General features: G+C 39.2%; 1 protein-coding gene across 1 annotated transcript; it reads right to left on the bottom strand.

Annotated features, from left to right (window-relative positions):
- Window positions 1-668: 668 nt before the first annotated feature.
- Window positions 669-17,707, bottom strand: LOC131140217 (guanine nucleotide exchange factor C9orf72 homolog). The gene is made up of 10 exons (XM_058090434.1): window positions 17,566-17,707; window positions 15,542-16,021; window positions 14,042-14,137; window positions 11,953-12,017; window positions 10,107-10,179; window positions 8,425-8,541; window positions 4,417-4,652; window positions 4,262-4,319; window positions 2,374-2,483; window positions 669-1,997 (listed from the first exon to the last, which is right to left on the bottom strand). The coding sequence occupies exons 2-10, from the start codon at window positions 15,986-15,988 to the stop codon at window positions 1,811-1,813; spliced, it is 1,389 nt and encodes a 462-aa protein (XP_057946417.1). The 5' UTR covers window positions 15,989-16,021; window positions 17,566-17,707; the 3' UTR covers window positions 669-1,810.
- Between the last annotated feature and the right edge of the window lie 4,044 nt (window positions 17,708-21,751).

Raw genomic sequence — 21,751 nt, 5'->3', positions numbered from 1 at the left:
TAATGGTATTCAAATACTAAAACAGTCACTACTTATGAACAATAAATCACCTCGGCACACTCTGGTGATTTGAGATGCAAATTTTTTAACAACATAATACATTATTCAGGCGCAAAAGATAACTTCTCAAAACACAGAAATCACATTAGAACAGCAGACCAGTGAAATATAATAAAAGTTTGATTGTTTATGGCTCATGGAAGCAGGAAATACCTGAAATGTTTCCTTGTACAACAGAATACATAAAAGGCAAAAACAGGAAAAGAACACAATGATGCATTCCTGTAACAATACAAAGTTTTCCACTGAGGGTCACATACAAACAAAATGTGTACAATAAAAATATTAAAACAATACAAAGTCGGCCAAAACATCAACATGTTAGCTTTGGACAATACCTCATACCTATGGACAATTTGGAGTCGCTAATTAACCTAGCATGTTTTTGGAATGGGGGCTTCACGGCGCGCAGACCTCACAGCTCGAAGACTTGGGTTCAATTCCACCCTCAGCCATCTTTATGTGGAGTTTGCATGTTCTCCCCGTGCATGCGTGGGTTTTTTCCGGGTGCTCCGGTTTCCTCCCACATTCCAAAAACATGCTAGGTTAATTAGCCACTCCAAATTATCCATAGGTATGAATGTGAGTGTGAATGGTTGTTTGTCTATATGTGCCCTGTGATTGGTGATGTGCCCAGTCCAAGGTGTACCTCGCCTCACGCCCGAAGACAGCTGGGATAGACTCCAGCAACCCCTGTGACTCTCGTGAGGATAAGCGGTAGAAAATGAATGAATGTTTTTGGAATGTGGGAGGAAACCGGAGTACCCGGAGAAAACCCACGCATGCAAACTCCACACAAAGATGGCCGAGGGTGGAATCGAACTCGGGTCTCCTGGTGTGCCAACCACTTGTCCGCCGTGCAGCCCATCAGACATATTTCATTAATAACATTCATTCATTTTCTACAGCTGGAGCCTATCCCAGCTGTCTTCGGGTAAGAGGCGGGGTACACCCCTGGACTGGTGGCCAGCCAATCACCGGGCACATATAGACAAACAACCATTCACACTCACATTCATACCTATGGACAATTTGGAGTCGCTAATTAACCTAGCATGTTTTTGGAATGTGGGAGGAAACCGGAGTACCCGGAGAAAACCCACGCATGCACGGGGAGAACATGCAAACTCCACACAGAGATGGCCGAGGGTGGAATTGAACTCGGGTCTCCTAACTGTGAGGTCTGCGTGCTAACCACTCGATCACCGTGCAGCCCATATTTGCATATTAACAATAATTCATGGTTCCATTTATCACAGTGAGTCTTCCAGGTCCTGATGCAGCAAAACAGTCCCAGACCATCACACTACCACCACCATATTTTACTGTTGGAATAATGTTCATTCATTTTCTACCGCTTATCCTCACGAGGGTCGTCACCGGCTGTCTTCTTCTGCGAGAGGCGGGGTACACTCTGGACTGGTGGCCAGCCAATCACAGGACACATATAGACAAACAACCATTCACACTCACATTCATACCTATGGACAATTTGGAGTCGCTAATTAACCTAGCATGTTTTTGGAATGTGGGAGGAAACCGGAGAAAACCCACGCATGCACGGGGAGAACATGCAAACCCCACACAGAGATGGCCGAGGGTGGAATTGAACCCTGGTCTCCTCGCTAACCACTCGACCCCCGTGCCGCCCTCATTAATACCATATTCCACTAATAATGAATTCATTTTACAACATGCCAATAATAAACAAGCTCCAAGCCATATTTTTTTGGACACCCCTGATGGAGAATCAGAAGTTCATGAGTATGTCTCGCTCCTGCATGCTGGTATAGAAGGACTTTCCAAACACAAAGGAGTGCAAGCCTGCCCTCAGCTTCTCGGCGAAGGCCATGACAATGTTCAAGTCTCCTTCCACCGTCAGATTCAGGTCGTTCTTTAAGTTGCGCAACGACTGGAAAGGCTTCTTCCCCTTTTGCCTGTAAGGGAAGAGACGCAATCGCTAACAACCTGTGAAGAGTCAGACTTAAGAGATTTGCATTAAGCATCTCGAGCTGCAGGTGTGCATGGGAATTCCGAGGCGCACATGAATTATGCATGCTGCTCCGCAATGTAAGTTTGCATAAATCGTCTTGTTAGCAGTACAATGACATTCGCTTCTGTCACAGGCTGCTCGGTAAACATAAACAAGCCACCTTCGTGCCCTCTCGCTGTATCACGACAATAACCGTTTTCCGAATAAGATGATAAATTCAATTCAATTTAAAAATGAACAGCTTATTTTTTTCCATTCGTTTTCGCATAAATACGGAGAACCTTTCTGATATTTGCTAGCATTCGCACTCCAACTCTTACGTTTCGTCCTCGATGTACTTCAGCAGTGTGAGCGCCTTCCTGTGGAGCAGCAGTAGGAACTGAGCCAGGTAGGCACTCCGCAGGGACAGCCCAGGCTTCAGCATGAACACCTGGGTAAGACACAGAATGGAAATTCCTACACCATCAAAGAGCTCAGCGGGCTAATAATGAAATAACTTGTGGTGGGAACCATGAGAAAGAATGAGAAGGAAACACATGCAATAGTCATGGGGGGCGGGGGGGGGGGGGTGGATCTTTGTAACTCAGAAATACCATAATTGAGTGGAAGTTGTCATACTGCTGTGTGGCATAGGCTCAAGAGACTAGACTAGTTGGACGGGAACCAAGACTGGAACAGTGCAAATATTTTGACTCGTGGGCCGCATTGAGTTTTTTTTTTGTTTTTTTTTAACTAAATAAGAAATCCAAATTGCAAGTCATGTTGCCAGTTTGTATGTTAAAAGTTGAAATAGCAACTCTCGGGCCGGATTCAAACACTTGGCGGGCCGCATGTGGCCCCCGGGCCGCAGTTTGCCCACCCCTGATCTATGATGTACAGCTATGCTATGTATGTTTGGTTGATGTATATTTTTTTTAAAGAAATAAGAATAATACCTAATTACAGTAATCCTTCCTTTATCATGGTTGATTAGTTGCAGTCCTGACAGTGATAAGTGAATTTCTGCAATGTAGGATTCCTTATTTATAAATGGAGTATTTTTTTTGTTGGGAATTCATAGAAAACATGTTTATAATTTACGGTAATCGAATACTACAACAGGGCGGCACAGCGAACGAGTGGTTAACGCCTCACAGCTAGGAGACCAGGGTTCAATTCCACCCTCGGCCATCTCTGTGTGGAGTTTGCATGTTCTCCCCCGTGCATGCGTGGGTTTTTTCTCCGGGTACTCCGGTTTCCTCCCACATTCCAAAAACATGCTAGGTTAATTAGCGACTCCAAATTGTCCATAGATATGAATGTGAGTGTGAATGGTTGTTTGTCTATATGTGCCCTGTGATTGGCTGGCGACCGGTCCAGGGTGTACCCCGCCTCTTGCCCGAAAACAGCTGGGATAGGCTCCAGCACCCCCACGACCCTTGTGAGGAAAAAGCGGTAGAAAATGAATGAAAGTTGAAATACTTAGAAAGCAATTCTCGGGCCGGATTCAAACACTTGGTGGGCCGCATATGGCCCCCGGGCCGGAGTTTGCCCACCCGTGATGTACGATGTACAGCTATGCTGTGTATGTTTGGTTGATGTGTCTTCTCTGTGCTTGTATTCCTGCATGTAATTTTTTTTAAAGAAATACCTAATTACACTAATCCCTCCTTTATCATGGTTGATTAGTTGCAGACCTGACAGTGATAAGTGAATTTCTGCAATGTAGGATTCCTTATTTATAAATGGAATATTTTTTTTGTTGGGAATTCGTAGAAAATCTGTTTATAATTTATGGTAATCGAATACTACAACAGGGCGGCACGGCAGGCGAGACCTCAGAGTGAGGAGACCAGGGTTCAATTCCACCCTCTCTGTTGATTAGTTGCAGACCTGATAGTGATGAGTGAATTTCTGCAATGTAGGATTCCTCATTTATAAATGGAATATTTTTTTAGTTGGGAATTTTTAGAAAACCTGTTTATAATTTACGGTGATCGAATACTACAACACTCGATTAATTGGATACCCGATTAATCTTCAATTAATTGTTGCAGATCTAATCTAATCATGGGTTGGAATCAAAATAGATAGAAATATACAGTATGTTCCCCCGGAGGTTACATAGGTTCTCTCCAGGTATTCCATTATTCCATATTCCAGGTATTATCAAACAAAAAAAATCTGATTCCGATTTTTCCGATCCCCCCCCCCCCCATAATAACTTACCTCATCTATAAACGACTTGACCAAAGTATCTTTATGCATGACATCTTGAAATATATTCCTAAGAACAAAGAAGAACATGAGGATTGTTTTGAAATCTAAATTCCAGATGTGTGTTTTTTTCCATGAAAAACAAGACGGTTCGATTCCCAGCTTACAAGTCAGGGGTGAAAGTGTCATCGGTGGGAATGACGGTGTCGGGAGGTATGTCCTCTTCACTGTCAGTCTTCCATAGAGTGTTGAGCTCAGACCGCATATAGCGGCGCTGGTTGTACGTGTGCTCGTGACAGGGTGGCATTTGCTTGACCGTGTTGATGTCGACGTCGATGTGCGTGGTTGGGTAAGGGGAGTAGAGGACTTGACGGAAGGGCAGTACGAAGCTACCAGTTGAGTCCTGAAAAAGAAAGAAAAAAAAAAAAATCACACTGATGATCTGTAAATATGGATTCTTATTTAAACTCTCATAATCAACTTAAATTAGAGCGGTTCGACAAATAAATACAAAATTGCCTTTTTTTTTGGCAAAAAACTTTTTCTTTTTGTAAGCAGGTTTTTATGCATTTGTCTGCTTGTGGTTTCTACCTTCTTCTCTTTGTTCCCCGTTGTGGCTTTGCATGAAAAACTGCAAGGGGTGTCAAAACGAGAAACTGCATAACAGTCAAGTTCGGATACACTCATGATGAATAGAAGAGTGCAATGACAAAGAACAAAGGCACCGTTTCCCTTACCATCGGTATTTGGGGGGGGGCAAAGGGGGGGTGCCTGAGGGAGCGAACGTCTGACAGCACTCCCCACCTTCCCAAGAAAGTCAAATTAAGGTCATATTAATTGTAAAACTATCAGGTTCAAACTCCTTTTAAAAACACTTAATTGCAGAAATACAGAAGGGACAGACAATAATATTCAAAGTTACTCGCAGCGACGAGATTGAAACCGCATTGAGTATGGTCGCGGGGGGTGTTGGAGCCTATCCCAGCTGTCTTCTCTTTGGACGAGAGGCGGGGTACACCCTGGACCGGTCGCCAGCCAATCACAGGGCACATATAGACAAACAACCATTCACACTCACATTCATACCTATGGACAATTTGGAGTCGCTAATTAACCTAGCATGTTTTTTTTTTTGGAATGTGGGAGGAAACTGGAGTACCCGGAGAAAACCCACGCATGCACGGGGAGAACATGTAAACTCCAAACACAGAGAGATGGCAGAGGGTGGAATTGAACCCTGGTCTCCTAGCTGTGAGGCGCTAACCACTCGACCGCCGTGACACCCTGTTGTAGTATTCGATTACCGTAAATTATAAACATGTTTTCTACGAATTCCCAACAAAAAATATATTCCATTTATAAATAAGGAATCCTACATTGCAGAAATTCACTTATCACTGTCAGGTCTGCAACTAATCAACCATGATAAAGGAGGGATTACTGTAATTAGGTATTATTCTTATTTCTTTAAAAAAAAAATTACATGCAGGAATAAAAGCACAGAGAAGACACATCAACCAAACATACATAGCATAGCTGTACATCATAGACCAGGGGTGAGCAAACTACGGCCCGGGGGCCACATGCGGCCCACCAAGTGTTTGAATCCAGCCGGAGAATTGCTTTCTAAGTATTTCAACTTTCATTCATTTTCTACCGCTTTTTCCTCATGAGGGTCGCGGGGGTGCTGGAGCCTATCCCAGCTGTCTTTGAGCGAGAGGCGGGGTACACCCTGGACTGGTGGCCAGCCAATCACAGGGCACATATAGACAAACAACCATTCACACTCACATTCATACCTATGGACAATTTGGAGACGCTAATTAACCTAGCATGTTTTTGGAATGTGGGAGGAAAGCGGAGTATTTCAAATATAAAATAATGATAATTCTATTAATTCATGTGTACAGTATATATATATCATGTGTATTATTAAATTTAACAAGTGTATATAATATAAACATCCCTACGCCGCCTCTCGCCCCAAGTCAGCTGGGATAGGCTCCAGCATAGCCCGCAACCCGAGTGAGGTTGAGTGACATCGAAAATGGATGACATATAAATATACTTATATCTATATACTATTATGGCATATACTGTTATGGCATATATGGCATATTATACCTATTATTACAATGGCATACCTATTACCTATGGACAATTTGGAGTCGCTAATTAACCTAGCATGTTTTTGGAATGTGGGAGGAAACCGGAGTAACCGGACGGGGAGAACATGAAAACTCCACACAGAGATAGATGGCCGACGTTGGAATTGAACTCAGGTCGCCTAGCTGTGAGGTCTACATGCTAACCACTCTAATCGACACAACACATTTGTAGTCCGTTACTGTTAATATTTTTCCCCAAATTGATCATTGTATTATTGTGTATTAATAATGATAAGACGTAAACGTGGCTGCTAGTTCGCCGCCATTGTTGCCTTGTGCAACTTTGTGTTACTTTCTGATGTGAAAGAGCCACAACAAGATTAAGTTGTTTTTCCCCATGACCACATTGCATAGAAGTATTTGATTCTACAGTTGGATTGTAGTGTTTCCCTTAGGTTTACAGCTTTGGGGTGGCAGATGGGGGGCTTGGACTCAAACACACACACACACATGATTACACACAGTGCAGCCAACTCTAATGCAATTTCTCCTCTACAGTTACATTGCTGCTGAAGTCACACAAACACGCAAACATTAGCACAGATGCTGTGTTAGTAAGTTGTGTTGCCGACTCCAATGCAATTGTTCCTAAACAGTTACATTTGTTGTGCACACATGCATAGTCATGTGGACAGGAAGTGTATCCGGGTTGCAGTGTGTGAGTTGCAGGGGATTTTGCGAAAACCGAATAGACATGAACACACACACAAACACAAGTACTGTTGACAACTCCGATGCGATCACTCCTCTACAGATCCATTTGGGGAGCACAGAGGTGTGTGTGTTAGGACTGAATAGGACTGATGAAACAACACAAACACATGCATGGATCCTATGTTGATACTGTACATTAGAGGATCACACATGCATATGGTTTTGGATTTATGATATATGATATTCTACAATAGTTACATTTGGTGATTGAGGAATTGGGGAATTGGGCCGACCAAACAGACACAAACACATGCGCACCATATCCAACACCTCCACAGTTACATATGACAAATCTTCATAATAGTAAGGAAATACGCTAAACCAGGGGTCCCCAACCACTGGGCCGGGGACCGGTATCGGTCTGTGGCGCATTTGCTACCCGGCAAATAATAAATTATAATAAACAATTTATTAACGGGGCGGCACGGCGGTCGAGTGGTTAGCGCGCAGACCTTACAGCTAGGAGACAAGGTTCAATTCCACCCTCGGCCATCTCTCTGTGTGGAGTTTGCATGTTCTCCCCGTGCATGCGTGGGTTTTCTCCGGGTACTCCGGTTTCCTCCCACATTCCAAAAACATGCTAGGTTAATTAGCGGCTCCAAATTGTCCATAGGTATGAATGTGAGTGTGAATGGTTGTTTGTCTATATGTGCCCTGTGATTGGCTGGCCACCAGTCCACGGTGTACCCCCCGCCTCTCGCCCGAAGACAGCTGGGATAGGCTCCAGCACCCCCTGCGCGACCCTCGTGAGTATAAGCGGTAGAAAATGAATGAACATTATTCCAACAGTAAAATATGGAGGTGGTAGTGTGATGGTCTGGGACTGTTTTGCTGCATCAGGACCTGGAAGACTCACTGTGATAAATGGAACCATGAATTATTGTTAATATGCAAATATGGGCTGCACGGCGGACGAGTGGTTAGTTTGCAAGCCTTACAACTAGGAGACCCGAGTTCAATTCCACCCTCGGCCATCTCTGTGTGGAGTTTGCATGTTCTCCCCGTGCATGCGTGGGTTTTCTCCGGGTACTCCGGTTTCCTCCCACATTCCAAAAACATGCTAGGTTAATTAGCGACTCCAAATTGTCCATAGGTATGAATGTGAGTGTGAATGGTTGTTTGTCTATATGTGCCCTGTGATTGGCTGGCCACCAGTCCACGGTGTACCCCCCGCCACTCGCCCGAAGACAGCTGGGATAGGCTCCAGCACCCCCTGCGACGCTTGTGAGGATAAGCGTTAGAAAACAAACAAGCGAATGTGTCGATCAGGAAGTTGTTTCAGAAGTCGGTTACCTTAAGCAGGCCCTGAACAAAGAGGCCTGTGTCATATTTGAAGGATGAGTCCGCCCTACAAAGGCGAGAACATTTCTTCTCAGCAGCGGTAAGGAAGAGGCAGAGCGTCCGCACCATCTGCCAAAAAATATTTTGGGATATAATAAATTAAACAGCTAACGCACATAAAATCATTAAAGGGAATGTACTGAATTTAACAGGGTCACTTCCTGCATAAAAGGGGTAGCACTTAAACTGCCTACAGTGGGGGATCAATTCAGATCGTTACGTAATAAAATGAGATTGACACATTTCGTCCTAGTTAACCAATGTCTAAATGTAAATGGTAATGGTTTTATTTCATTTGAACATGCATCAGAATACAATTGAATGCATCCCATAATCAGTTCACAGTTCCACATGTCCAAAAGGAGTAGGAAGAAGCAAAGCTTATTAAATCCTACCCCTCCATCGGGTACTTTTACAATCACTAACTGTTACATTTGTTCACTTCCTGCTTTCCTAATATAATTTAATTTTATTTAATTGTATTTTTTTTTTTATTTAAATTTTTAAAAATATAATTTAAGTTTATTTTATTGTTTTAATTTAATTAAAAAATGTTTTTGATTTAAAAAAAAAGTTTTTTTTAATAAATTTTTTTAATGGTTTAATTTCATTTGAACATTTCCTAGTATAATTAGAGTTTTTTTTAATTATTATTTTTAAATAAAAAAATGTTTTCATTTAATTGTTGTAATTTTTTTAATGGTTTAATTTCATTTGAACATGCATCAGATTACAATTGAATGCATCCCATAATCAGTTCACAGTTCCACATGTCCAAAAGGAGTAGGAAGAAGCAAAGCTTATTAAATCCTACCCCTCCATCTGGTACTTTTACAATCAGTAACTGTTACATTTGTTCACTTCCTGCTTTCCTAATATAATTTAATTTTATTTAATTGTATTTTTTTTAATTTTTTTTAAAATTTTTTTAAATTTTTTTAATACAATTTAAGTTTATTTTATTTTTTGATTTAATTAAAAAAAATGTTTTCGATTAAAAAAAAAGTTTTTTGTTTTTAATTACATTTTTTTAATGGTTTAATTTCATTTGAACATTTCCTAGTATAATTAAGAGTTTTTTTTATTATTATTTTTAAATTAAATAAAAATGTTTTAATTTAATTGTTGTAATTTTTTATGGTTAAATTTCATTTGAACATGCATCAGATTACAATTGAGTTTTAATTTAATTGTTGTAATTTCTTTAATGGTTTAATTTCATTTGAACATGCATCAGATTACAATTGAATGCATCCCATAATCAGTTCACAGTTCCACATGTCCAAAAGGAGTAGGAAGAAGCAAAGCTTATTAAATCCTACCTATCCATCTGGTACTTTTACAATCAGTAACTGTTACATTTGTTCACTTCCTGCTTTCTATAATACAGTTTAAGTTTTTTTTTATAATTTAATAAATGTAATAATATGAGCATCCAATGACATAATGGTTACCATAGTAACTGTCAATATAATGATATATAAAGCACATCATGACATAATGGGTAAATTTCAACATAACTAAGTAGCTGCAACAAAAACCATGAAATCGAATGCAAGGCACAAGTCGCTTTGCAACACTTTAAATTATGTACCGGAAAAAACAGGTTTTCTTCTGTGTTATGGAAAATGTACCTTGTTGACTTTCTCCGGGTTGCTTCCCACCACTACCGAACAGCCACAAGTCTGGAAATGAGAGCTGATGGACCTGAACCACACAGATAAGTGCAAATGATAGCAAATTAGCATGACAATTACTTGAATTAATGAGGATATTGTGGGGGATTTCTGAAAACATTTATATAGAAGTGAAAACAGGCTAACGATGAATGTCAACTGAAATACAGTATTTGTGTCTACACTCTTTAGCAGCTAACTGCTAAAGCATGGTAGCCGTTAGCATGTTAGCATTTACTCATTGTCTAAAGGATAGTACACACATGGCATACTGTAGGGAGGTTACAGGACAACCTTGGCACTTTCTAAACTTGAGGCTCTCTTGCTAGGTGCGAACATGATGACTGTTAGCATGTTAGCATTTTAGCTCTATGTCTAAATGCAAATACACACATGGCATGATGTCGGGACACTGTGGGACTGCCTTAAGACTTTTGGGACTTAAAGCTATCTTGCTAGGTGCTATCATGGTAGCCGTTAGCATGTTAGCATTTAAGCTAATTTACTATTGTCTGAAGGCAAATACAAAGATGGCATGATGCAGGGAGGTTATAGGACAACCTTGGCAGTTTCTACACTTGAGGCCCTCTTGCTACGTGCTAGCATGGTAGCCGTTAGCATGTTAGCATTTAAGCTTATTTACTCATGTCTAAAGGAAAATACACACATGGCATGATGTAGGGATGTTATAGGACAACGTTGGCACTTTCTAAACTTGAGGCTCTCTTGCTAGGTGTGAGCATGGTAGCCGTTAGCATGTTAGCATTTAAGCTAATTTACTCATGTCTAAAGGCAAATACACACGTGGCATGATGTAGGGATGTTATAGGACAACTTTGGCACTTTCTAAACTTGAGGCTCTCTTGCTAGGTGCGAGCGTGATGACTGTTAGCATGTTAGCATTTTAGCTCATTTACTCATGTCTAAATGCAAATACACACATGGCATGATGTAGGGATGTTATAAGACAACTTTGGCACTTTCTAAACTTGAGGCTCTATTGCTAGGTGTGAGCATGGTAGCCGTTAGCATGTTAGCATTTAAGCTAATTTACTCATGTTTAAAGGCAAATACACACGTGGCATGATGTAGGGATGTTATAGGACAACTTTGGCACTTTTTAAACTTGAGGCTCTCTTGCTAGGTGCGAGCATGATTACTGTTAGCATTTTAGCTAATTTACTCATGTCTTAAAGGCAAATACACACATGGCATGATGTGGGGACACTATGGGACTGCCTCAAACTTTTCGGGACCTGAGGCTGTCGTGCTAGGCGCTCCAAAAACATGCTAGGTTAATTGGCGACTCCAAATTGTCCATAGGTATGAATGTGAGTGTGAATGGTTGTTTGTCTATATGTGCCCTGTGATTGGCTGGCCACCAGTCCAGGGTGGACCCCGCTGGGATAGGCTCCAGCAATGAATGAATGTTGTATTTGCTTTTGTATATGCGTCCCACAGTAGTCAGCTGCGACAATATAGTTAATCTGTATAATTTGGAGGACAATTATCATCCAGCAAAATGTGTTATTGTGACAGGCCTGGTTGTTTGTATTCTTCAGCTCTCTTCAGCTATAAATGTCCTTTAACTGCTCATAAATCAGTTCAATTTACAGACTATTTGCCATCTCTGCAGCGTACGGCAATAAACTTAGCCAACTCTGAGGAATAGCAATTTGGCCTTGGCCTTTTGTCTGGAGGAAACTTCCGCCGCATGCAGAGTTTTTACTCATTGGAGGGATGATGGGTGTTGAGCCGGCACTTCTTATCATCTGTCACCATTTGCCGAGACCGGAGTGCTTACTTGTGGAGGAAATCCTCATGGCAGCTGTCTCCGATGTCATCATCATTTAGTACTGTGTCTTTTATCTAGTCAGAAACAAGGAAACAAATGAGATCATTTTGGCAGAGTTCTCAAGAACAAAACTAACGTGTTGATTGGCACATTTGTGCGATTTGCAATGAAAATATGATGCAAGCTCATCGTTGTGTAACAGCGGTGTGAGAAACAGACAGTGAGATTTCCACTAATTGGTGTTGATGCTTTGAAGTGCAGGGTTAGAGTTGATCTATATTGACCACAAAAGGCTACGTAACACATTTGGTTTTAATTAGGGCTGCATGATTTGGCAGAAAATGGGAATTCCACATCAACCCTGAGTTCAAATGTTATTAATCATTGGTTGTGTTATTATGAAGATGACCCGGTCAGGTTGTTTTCTTGAAATATCTTCGTAATGAAGATTTTTTTCATTACATTTCATATTCCAGGTATTCCTAAAAAAACATGTTTTTGCTATCATGCCATTCAAATTTTTTACTTGCCTGTTATACATTTTAAGAAATTTTATATTTTGTGTTACTACCCCAACCATCCATAAGTGGGTCAAGGTTGTTTTCTTGAAATATCTTCGTAATGAAAATTTTTCATCATTACATATTCCAGGTATTCCTCAAAAAACATGTTTTTGCTATCATGCCATTCACATTTTTATGAATTTTAAGAAATTTTATTTTTTGTGTTACTACCCCAAACTTCCATAAATGGGTCAAAAATGACCCGGTCAGGTTGTTTTCTTGAAATATCTTCGTAATGAAAATTTTTTTCATTACATTTCATATTCCAGGTATTCCTAAAAAGACATGTTTTTGCTATCATGCCATTCAATTTTTTTACTTGCCTTTTATACATTTTAAGAAATTTTATATTTTGTGTTACTACCCCAACCTTCCATAAGTGGGTCAAGGTTGTTTTCTTGAAATATCTTCGTAATGAAAATTTTTCATCATTACATATTCCAGGTATTGCTCAAAAAACATGTTTTTGCTATCATGCCATTCACATTTTTATGAATTTTAAGAAATTTTATTTTTTGTGTTACTACCCCAAACTTCCATAAATGGGTCAAAAATGACCCGGTCAGGTTGTTTTCTTGAAATATCTTCGTAATGAAAGTTTTTCATCATTTCATATTCCAGGTATTCCTCAAAAAACATGTTTCTGATATCATACCGTTCACATTTTTAACTTACCTTTTATAAATTTTAAGAAATTTTAGTTTTTGTGTTACTACCCCAACCTTCCATAAGTGGGTCAAAAATGACCCGGTCAGGTTGTTTTCTTGAAATATCTTCGTAATGAAAATTTTTCATCATTTCATATTCCAGGTATTCCTAAAAAAACATGTTTTTAATATCATACCATTCACATTTTTAACTTACCTTTTATAAATTTTAAGAAATTTTAGTTTTTGTGTTACTACCCCAACCTTCCATAAGTGGCTAAAAATGACCCGGTCAGGTTGTTTTCTTGAAATATCTTTGTAATAAAATTTTTTAATCATTTCATATTCCAGGTATTCCTCAAAAAACATGTTTTTGATATCATGCCGTTCACATTTTTAACTTACCTTTTATACATTTTAAGAAATTTTAGTTTTTGTGTTACTACCCCAACCGTCCATAAGTGGGTCAAAAATGACCCGGTCAGGTTGTTTTCTTGAAATATCTTTGTAATGAAAACTTTTTATCATTTCATATTCCAGGTATTTCTAAAAAACATGTTTTTGCTATCATACCATTCACATTTTTATGAATTTTAAGAAATTTTAGTTTTTGTGTTACTACCCCAACCTTCCATAAGTGGCTAAAAAATGACCCGGTCAGGTTGTTTTCTTGAAATATCTTTGTAATTAAAATTTTTCATCATTTCATATTCCAGGTATTCCTAAAAAAAACACTAAATATCATACAAGTGATTATTCCTAACCAAAATGGCAAAATTGTCATAAAAAGGCATTGATTCTAGTATGGGTGATTTTTGACCCACTTATGGAAGAGTGTAGGGGTTCAGTCACTCGTGCATCTAAGGGTTAAAGATGATTGTCACTCACGTCTATGTCTTCAGGCACACTGTGTGTCTTCATGGAAGCGAGCAGCGCCATAATCGGGACAATCTCCAAGCTCAGCACCGCGTTGATGTTGTAGCCCTGAAACAAAGCAAAGACGGTAAATAAACACATTTATTAAAAACAGAAAAATGAATAAACTTTGCTTTGGTTCCGATTTTCTACAAGAAAAGCTCTGATAAAACATACCACTGTTCTCAAATATCTTCATTTTTATTTTTCTACACAAAATAAGATGAAAAATAATAAACAAATCAAGAATAAAGAAAATCAATCAATCATTAATAAATAAATATAATAATAATAATAATAATAAAACGGCAAATAATAAAAACTTAAGAAACCACATATAGTTGGTGGGTAGACAAATGATTTTTTTCACATTAAAATGAACAAAGCATTATTAGAGCCCTGTAGACATGACAAAACACGACTATAGTCACATTTATACTCTTTTTATTTACAACATATTGCGCAACTGCAGGGTCTCGAGACACATGCTAACTCGCAAACTAGAGAGCTAGCGACCTAAACGGTAGCCTCCAAGTTATTTCCTTTAAACTTAAATAGCCAGAAACTTACCACTTCCACACGGATAGGGAGGATAACTATTAACAGTTATTTAACCTTTAACATGAACATTAATCAAACGTGATAATTTTTTCTGGGTACATGATACCATACAGCATCCATATCAAACTTGCGCGGGCCGCAATTAACATTAAACTTTCATATCAAGGCGGGGGCCTCAAACTAGTCTCCTGCGGGCCACATTTGGCCCATGGGCCGCGTGTTTGAGACCCCTGTGTTAAATCAATTAGTTTTATTTATTTTCTCATTTTAGTATTAATCACTGTTGGGGTGAATTTTGACCAAAAAAAGGTAGAAAAAGTGATTGTTTTCAGCAGTGCCGCGTGTTTGAGACCCCTGCACTAAGTGTATATATTTTCATTTCACAAGCAGAGAGAAAGATGTGGAGCCACTTCCCGAAAGACTCGACGCATGTTAGATGCTACAAGTTAGCCAGAGCTCCAGCACCAGCAAAACAAAGTAGTAAGTAAGTAAATCACAAAGAGGCATGCCCTTATGTTGACAGTCTTATTGGTATTTGGGTGGTATTTTGGGTATTATACGAGTTTATATCAATGCTCATTATTTTTTTTCAGCCCCAAAAAGCCCATATTAGTCAGGCTCTGATTCTAACATTCGCCTTACAACAAATTGATTAATTTGAGCATAAAACCCTTCACACTATGTAATCACGTCATTTTGCCCAACTGTTCACACCGTATAGTTTTGAACTTATCAGCATAATTACTCCTCAACAGGCAGCACGGAAAGCAACTTTAATAACGCACTCATGTTACAATCGCTAATGAAGTGCACAGATGTGCGGATCACTTTAAAGTAATTTAATACCACACCAGAGCAATACAATATGAATTAAGAAAAAGCCAAGTAAGCAATTGGGAGTGTGTGAGGTACCTTCTGCATCCAAATGCGTCCCTTGCGAATAGCATGTTTTAGCCTCTCCACGCAGATGGTGTGTAAAGGTAAATAAAAGGCCAGCTCGGTCTGAGGTAAAATAATGGACAAGGCGCAGGTGTTCTTGTCCCCCTTTAGTTCACCATCGAAGATGAGCGACACAATGATGACACCTTTCTCCGCTAAGACAAAAAACTTCACATCCACGGCTCCGCACTCGGCGCTCCGCAGAATCTCGCCATTGAGTGTGTGATTGGCCAAAAAAGTCACATCTCCATCGCTGAGGAACATTCCTTGATCGCACTTTGGTGCCCAGATATGATGCACACGTGGTCCGAGGATATTGTCCCAGTAGGCAAAGGTGGCAGCCAGCAGTGGGCATTCTCCATCTATCGCTACTTCGGACTTTGCCACAGCAGGTGACTGGGGTGGACCCTCAGAAGACATTTTGAAATGTTGGATGAAACACCGGATGACAAACTGAAATATAAAACGACATTAAAATTATTTTGCAGACAATGAAATATACACAAATCACAATGTTACCGCAGTACTGCGATCTATTTGTGGCAACAACATCATCAATTTACATCATTGGGGGATCACTGTCCATCTGTTACATCAGCACACACAAAACAGGAGGAGGTGGGAGGGACCGTTTATACCAGGGGTCAGCAACCCGCGGCTCCAGAGCCGCATGTGGCTCTCCAGCCTCTTTGTTGCGGCTCCCTTTGCAATGCTTGAATATTTTTTAGCACCCGTGTGGTGAAAATGCACGTCTTTGTTATGAGTTTACAAAAATCCAACTTTGTGTGAGACCATGAATGCATCCTGACTGAGTTCTGACTGGTGACTGAATGAGCAGACAGGATGCTATCCAGTTCTCTCTGACAGGTTAACATGAAGGGAAATGAGTAATACTTTGAGTTATTTGAGTTATTAATTATTATTAATGAGTTATTTGACAATTCTAAAAAATAAATTAGAGCTCATTTAAAAACAAAAGTTTATCTCCAGTACTAGCAAGAGTACTCCAACTCGTCTTTTTTTTTTCCCTCCAATGTTGTTTTAAACATACAACGTTTTGCGGCTCCAGGCTATTTTTCTTTAGTGGGCAAGTGGGTGAAATGGCTCTTTTCATAGTAAAGGTTGCCGACCCCTGGTTTATACGAATGTTGGCCGGGTACCTTTCATTTCTGTGATTGTAACATTTATTTATTTATGTTTTTGTGGTGGTCAGGCATTGCTGCTATACTAAAAATATTAACTTAATCATCCCGGGAAAGTACTTGTTTCCAATCGATGGGTGAACATTAACAAAAACACCTATGATAGTTAATATAGGCTGTTTAACCATAGACATTAAGCACTAAGCCGTACGTCAACATCGCCGCCATACTGGATGAGTCAAGGCTGTGTTTTAAATGAACACAGGTAAATATACTTACTTTCATAAAGCGCCTTTCTACAAAGAAATGCATTTTTTTGTGACTAACTGATTTACAAGTATTTCAATGCGCGTGTGAATGTATAAACAAAAGGAATTAACTTAAAATTCTTTGTAGAAAGGCGCTTTATGAAAGTAAGTACTGTACATTTACATTATATTTGACCCATCCAATATGGCGGCGACGTTGACGTATGGCGACAGCGGATATAACCACGAGATGCGGCGTCTATCTAAGTCTGTGTTTAGCCGAATGACTGCAGGGCTACCGGTCCACAGTGTACCCCGCATCTCGCGAGAAGTCAGATGGGACAGGCTTTAGCATAACTGCGTCCCTATTGGAGATAGCGGTACAGAAATTGAAGTGTGGGTGCTGGGCAGTATGTCGGATTCGTTTCGACAAGGAACTACAATTACAATTGACTATAAATAACAACACTGTACATTCCACGCGCACACATATTTGCAAATTTGTGTTGTGGTATTTACCTATACACTATACATGCTAACTGGCTAACCCGCGTCACCATCACAACACACAAACCTGGAAACAAATAACAAACAACAAATAACTTACTCGTTTCGTCGATTAATTCCGACTCTCCGCTTCTACTGGAAGACTTTCAAATGTTCCATGACATTTATAATATGCTTATCTTTTGCTGCCAATAGGACATATCAGACTGCACTGTCACTACACTGCTGTAGCCACCTGTAGTACTTCCGGGTACGTCTTCATGACGTCAATTGAGGGCGACACTGCGCGCCCTCTAGTGAAGAACCGTGGGAACATATTTTTTTTCAATATTACATATTTATAGATTTATAATATAAAACTATCTTTCAGTTCGACGACATAGCTCACTCATGCTCTCTTAATTTGTCATTTTTAATAGAAATGTGACTTTATTATATAAACCTCAGTTAAATGTCAGTTTGTTGCATAATTGCAAACTTAATCTGTCAGAATAATTTGTAAATACATAATATTACGCAGTATTTGCCGCAGCAAAACTGTTCTTTGGGAAGTTTTCAAAGTCACAGTCAACAGCCAGTCCAATTTGAACTTGCTGGCTGCCCCTACTGATTGTAATTGCGCTGTGAATAGCACTGCAGCATTACAAGAGTGACTGCGGTAAAGCAGCCTAGTCTTTTCTATCCTGAAACAAAACTCTCAATAAAATTTAAAATAAATAATAAAATAAAATTAATAAAAATATTTTTATATATAATAAAATATTTAATAAATAAAATAAAATGTTTAATAAATAAAATAAAATATTTAATAAATAAAATAAAATATTTGATAAATAAAATGTAATGAAAAACCTTTTATTTGCATTATCCTTGTCATATCATCTTTAGGTATTCTTAGCTATGTCTTACATGAACATTCATTTTCAGATTATGGGTATTCAGGTGGGAAAAAAACACACATCAAAATGTTGTCAAAATTGTTCTCATTCATTCACATCTTTGTATCCTCGGGCATTGAATCGATCGCAACCGGACTGTTCATGATGTTTCGCCTCTCAACCGAGCAGGCTTAATCAATTCATGCTCTCTGACAAGGTTGGGCAATTCTATCCCGACTCGATGGGACAAACACTCGTCTGCAATTCCATCGGGTGATGCCAAATGAGACCTGTTAAGACACGGTGGAGTGAGACCTCTGCCACCCGGTGACAGTCGTCTGAGTGGAATCGCTCTTATTAGCATTCCATTCAGATGTCATGATGGTCATGGACGCTTGAAAACAAGGTGGCTGTGCTTTGTTTATGTGTTAAAGACGATACTAGACATTTGTTTGGACAGATATAATCATAATATCAATTGAGGAAATGCTGCAAATGTTTGACAGACAGTATGAATTGAACTCGGGTCTCCTAGCTGTGAGGCCTGCGCGCTAACCACTCGTTCGCCGTGCAGCCGCAAATACAAAAAAAGTCATAATGTAAATAGAAAAAATTAAATAGCATAGTACTGTTTTTTTAATTATATTAACAATATCTAAAAATCTAAAGATGGCTGGACAGCCCTGAGGTAAATATATTAAGTAAGCTGGAACTAACACATTAATATTGATACCCCTATTTTGAGGAAATGCTGCAAATGTTTGACAGACAGTATGAATTGAACTCGGGTCTCCTTGCTGTGAGGCCTGCATGCCAACCACTCGATCGCCGTGCAGCCGCAAATGCAACAAAAAGGCATAATGTAAATAGAATTTTTTAAAAATTATATTAACAATATGTAAAAATCTAAAGATGGCTGGACAGCCCTGAGGTAAATATATTCAGTAAGCTGCAACTAACACATTAATATTGACACCCCTATTTTGAGGAAATGCTGCAAATGTTTCACAGACAGTATGAATTGAATTCGGGTCTCCTAGCTGTGAGGTCTGCGCGCTAACCACTCGTTCGCCGTGCAGCCGCAAATGCAACAAAAAGGCATAATGTAAATACAAATTTTTTAATTATATTAACAATATCTAAAAATCTAAAGATGGCTGGACAGCCCTGAGGTAAATATATTAAGTAAGCTGGAACTAACACATTAATATTGATACCCCTATTTTGAGGAAATGCTGCAAATGTTTCACAGACAGTATGAATTGAATTCGGGTCTCCTAGCTGTGAGGTCTGCGCGCTAACCACTCGATCGCCGTGTAGCCGCAAATGCAACAAAAAGGCATAATGTAAATAGAATTTTTTAAAATTATATTAACAATATCTAAAAATCTAAAGATGGCTGGACAGCCCTGAGGTAAATATATTCAGTAAGCTGCAACTAACACATTAATATTGACACTTTTATTTTGAGGAAATGCTGCAAATGTTTGACAGACAGTATGAATCGAACTCGGGTATCCTAGATGTGAGGTCTGCGCGCTAACCACTCGTTCGCCGTGCAGCCGCAAATACAACAAAAATGCATAATGCAAATAGAAAAAAAAATTATAGATGCATAGTGTTGTTTTTTTAATTATATTAACAATATCTAAAAATCTAAAGATGGCTGTACAGCCCTGAGGTAAATATATTAAGTAAGCTGGAACTAACACATTAATATTGACACCCCTATTTTTGAGGAAATGCTGCAAATGTTTGACAGACAGTATGAATCGAACTCGGGTCTCCTAGCTGTGAGGTCTGCGCGCTAACCACTCGTTCGCCGTGCAGCCGCAAATGCAACAAAAAGGCATAATGTAAATAGAATTTTTTTAAATTATATTAACAATATGTAAAAATCTAAAGATGGCTGGACAGCCCTGAGGTAAATATATTAAGTAAGCTGGAACTAACACATTAATATTGACACACCTATTTTGAGGAAATGCTGCAAATGTTTCACAGACATTATGAATTGAACTCGGGTCTCCTTGCTGTGAGGCCTGCATGCTAACCACTCAATCGCCGTGCAGCCCTGTTATCATTATATTTGTCCAATTAAAGGCACAATACATTTAGTTAAAAAAAAAATAGTGAAAACCGTGAAAGTAGCCCGACAGGAACCAATGAACTTTCATTCTGATTTTACCGAGGAAATAGCAGTTTGGTACGGTTTGAAGTAGCTGAGAAATGTGTTATTTGGAAAAAGGCATTGACACAATAATACACCTTGTGTCTCCGGGACCTCTGTTCCTGCGACTCTTGCTGTATTTTAAATTTGCATGAATCCACTTTTATCCCAGCTAATTATTCATCCCGGTGAGTACACTCCCTGTACAGTGACAACAACTGTAATGAGGACTACAAAGGCACCATCGTGCATAAATCCCGGGAGACTCCGAATTAGACACATTACCTTTCTACAAATTGCAAATTCACCGGTGCAAAGGTATTGTTTGGAAAGATTTAACTTGACTACTATTGAAATAAGCAATAACGTTTTATGTATGCAATAGACAACAAAACAAAGTCAGCTCTGTGAATGCCAATGCTCATTTAAAAATGGATGTGCTGTGTGCATGCTCAGTGTTAGGTCTTAATGATGAGATCAGAAGCTCTACTTTGAATCTAACAGTAATTTCTATTTGTATATTGTATTTTGGATATTATCATTTCGTTCATTTCGTTCATTGCGTTCATTTCATTCATTTTGGTAATTTCGGTCTTTTAGGTAATTTAGGTCACTTCGGTTATTTCGGCAATTTCAGTCATAGTGGTCATTTCGGTCATTTTGGTCATTACGTTCATTTTGGTCATTACGTTCATTTTGGTCATCTCGGTCATTTCGGTCATAGTGGTCATTTCGGTCATTTCAGTCATTTCGGTCATTTTGGTCATTTCGGTCATTTAGATCATTTCGGTAATTTAGATTATTTCGGTCATTTAGGCAATTTCAGTCATTTTGGTCATCTCGGTCATTTCGTTGATTTCGGTCATTTTGGTTATTACGTTCATTTTGGTCATTTTGGTCATCTCGGTCATTTCGGTCATTTCAGTCATTTCGGTCATTTCAGTCATAGTGGTCATTTCGGTCATTTCGGTCATTTTGGTCATTTTGGTCATTACGTTCATTTTGTTCATTTTGGTCATCTCGGTCATTTAGATCATTTCGGTAATTTAGATCATTTCGGTCATTTAGGCAATTTCAGTCATTTTGGTCATCTCGGTCATTACGGTCATCTCGGTCATTACGGTCATTTCAGTCATTTCAGTCATTTCAGTCATTTCAGTCATTTCAGTCATTTCAGTCATTTCAGTCATTTCAGTCATTTCAGTCATTTCAGTCATTTCAGTCATTTCAGTCATTTA

The sequence above is a fragment of the Doryrhamphus excisus genome, chromosome 13, assembly GCF_030265055.1.
Source record: "Doryrhamphus excisus isolate RoL2022-K1 chromosome 13, RoL_Dexc_1.0, whole genome shotgun sequence".
NCBI lineage: Eukaryota > Metazoa > Chordata > Actinopteri > Syngnathiformes > Syngnathidae > Doryrhamphus > Doryrhamphus excisus.
Note: the sequence above shows the minus strand (reverse complement) of the source record. Positions and strands in the feature narration are given on the sequence as shown.

What these genes read in the sequence shown, in the direction of transcription:
- LOC131140217 (XM_058090434.1), bottom strand. Translation starts at nt 15,988, where the DNA reads ATGTCTTCTGAGGGTCCACCCCAGTCACCTGCTGTGGCAAAGTCCGAA. An exon ending in GACACTTTCACCCCTGACTT is followed by an intron (nt 4,320 to 4,416) that starts GTAAGCTGGGAA and finishes CTTTGTTCTTAG; the next exon opens with GAATATATTTCAAGATGTCA. An exon ending in AAGTACATCGAGGACGAAAC is followed by an intron (nt 1,998 to 2,373) that starts GTAAGAGTTGGA and finishes CTTCCCTTACAG; the next exon opens with GCAAAAGGGGAAGAAGCCTT.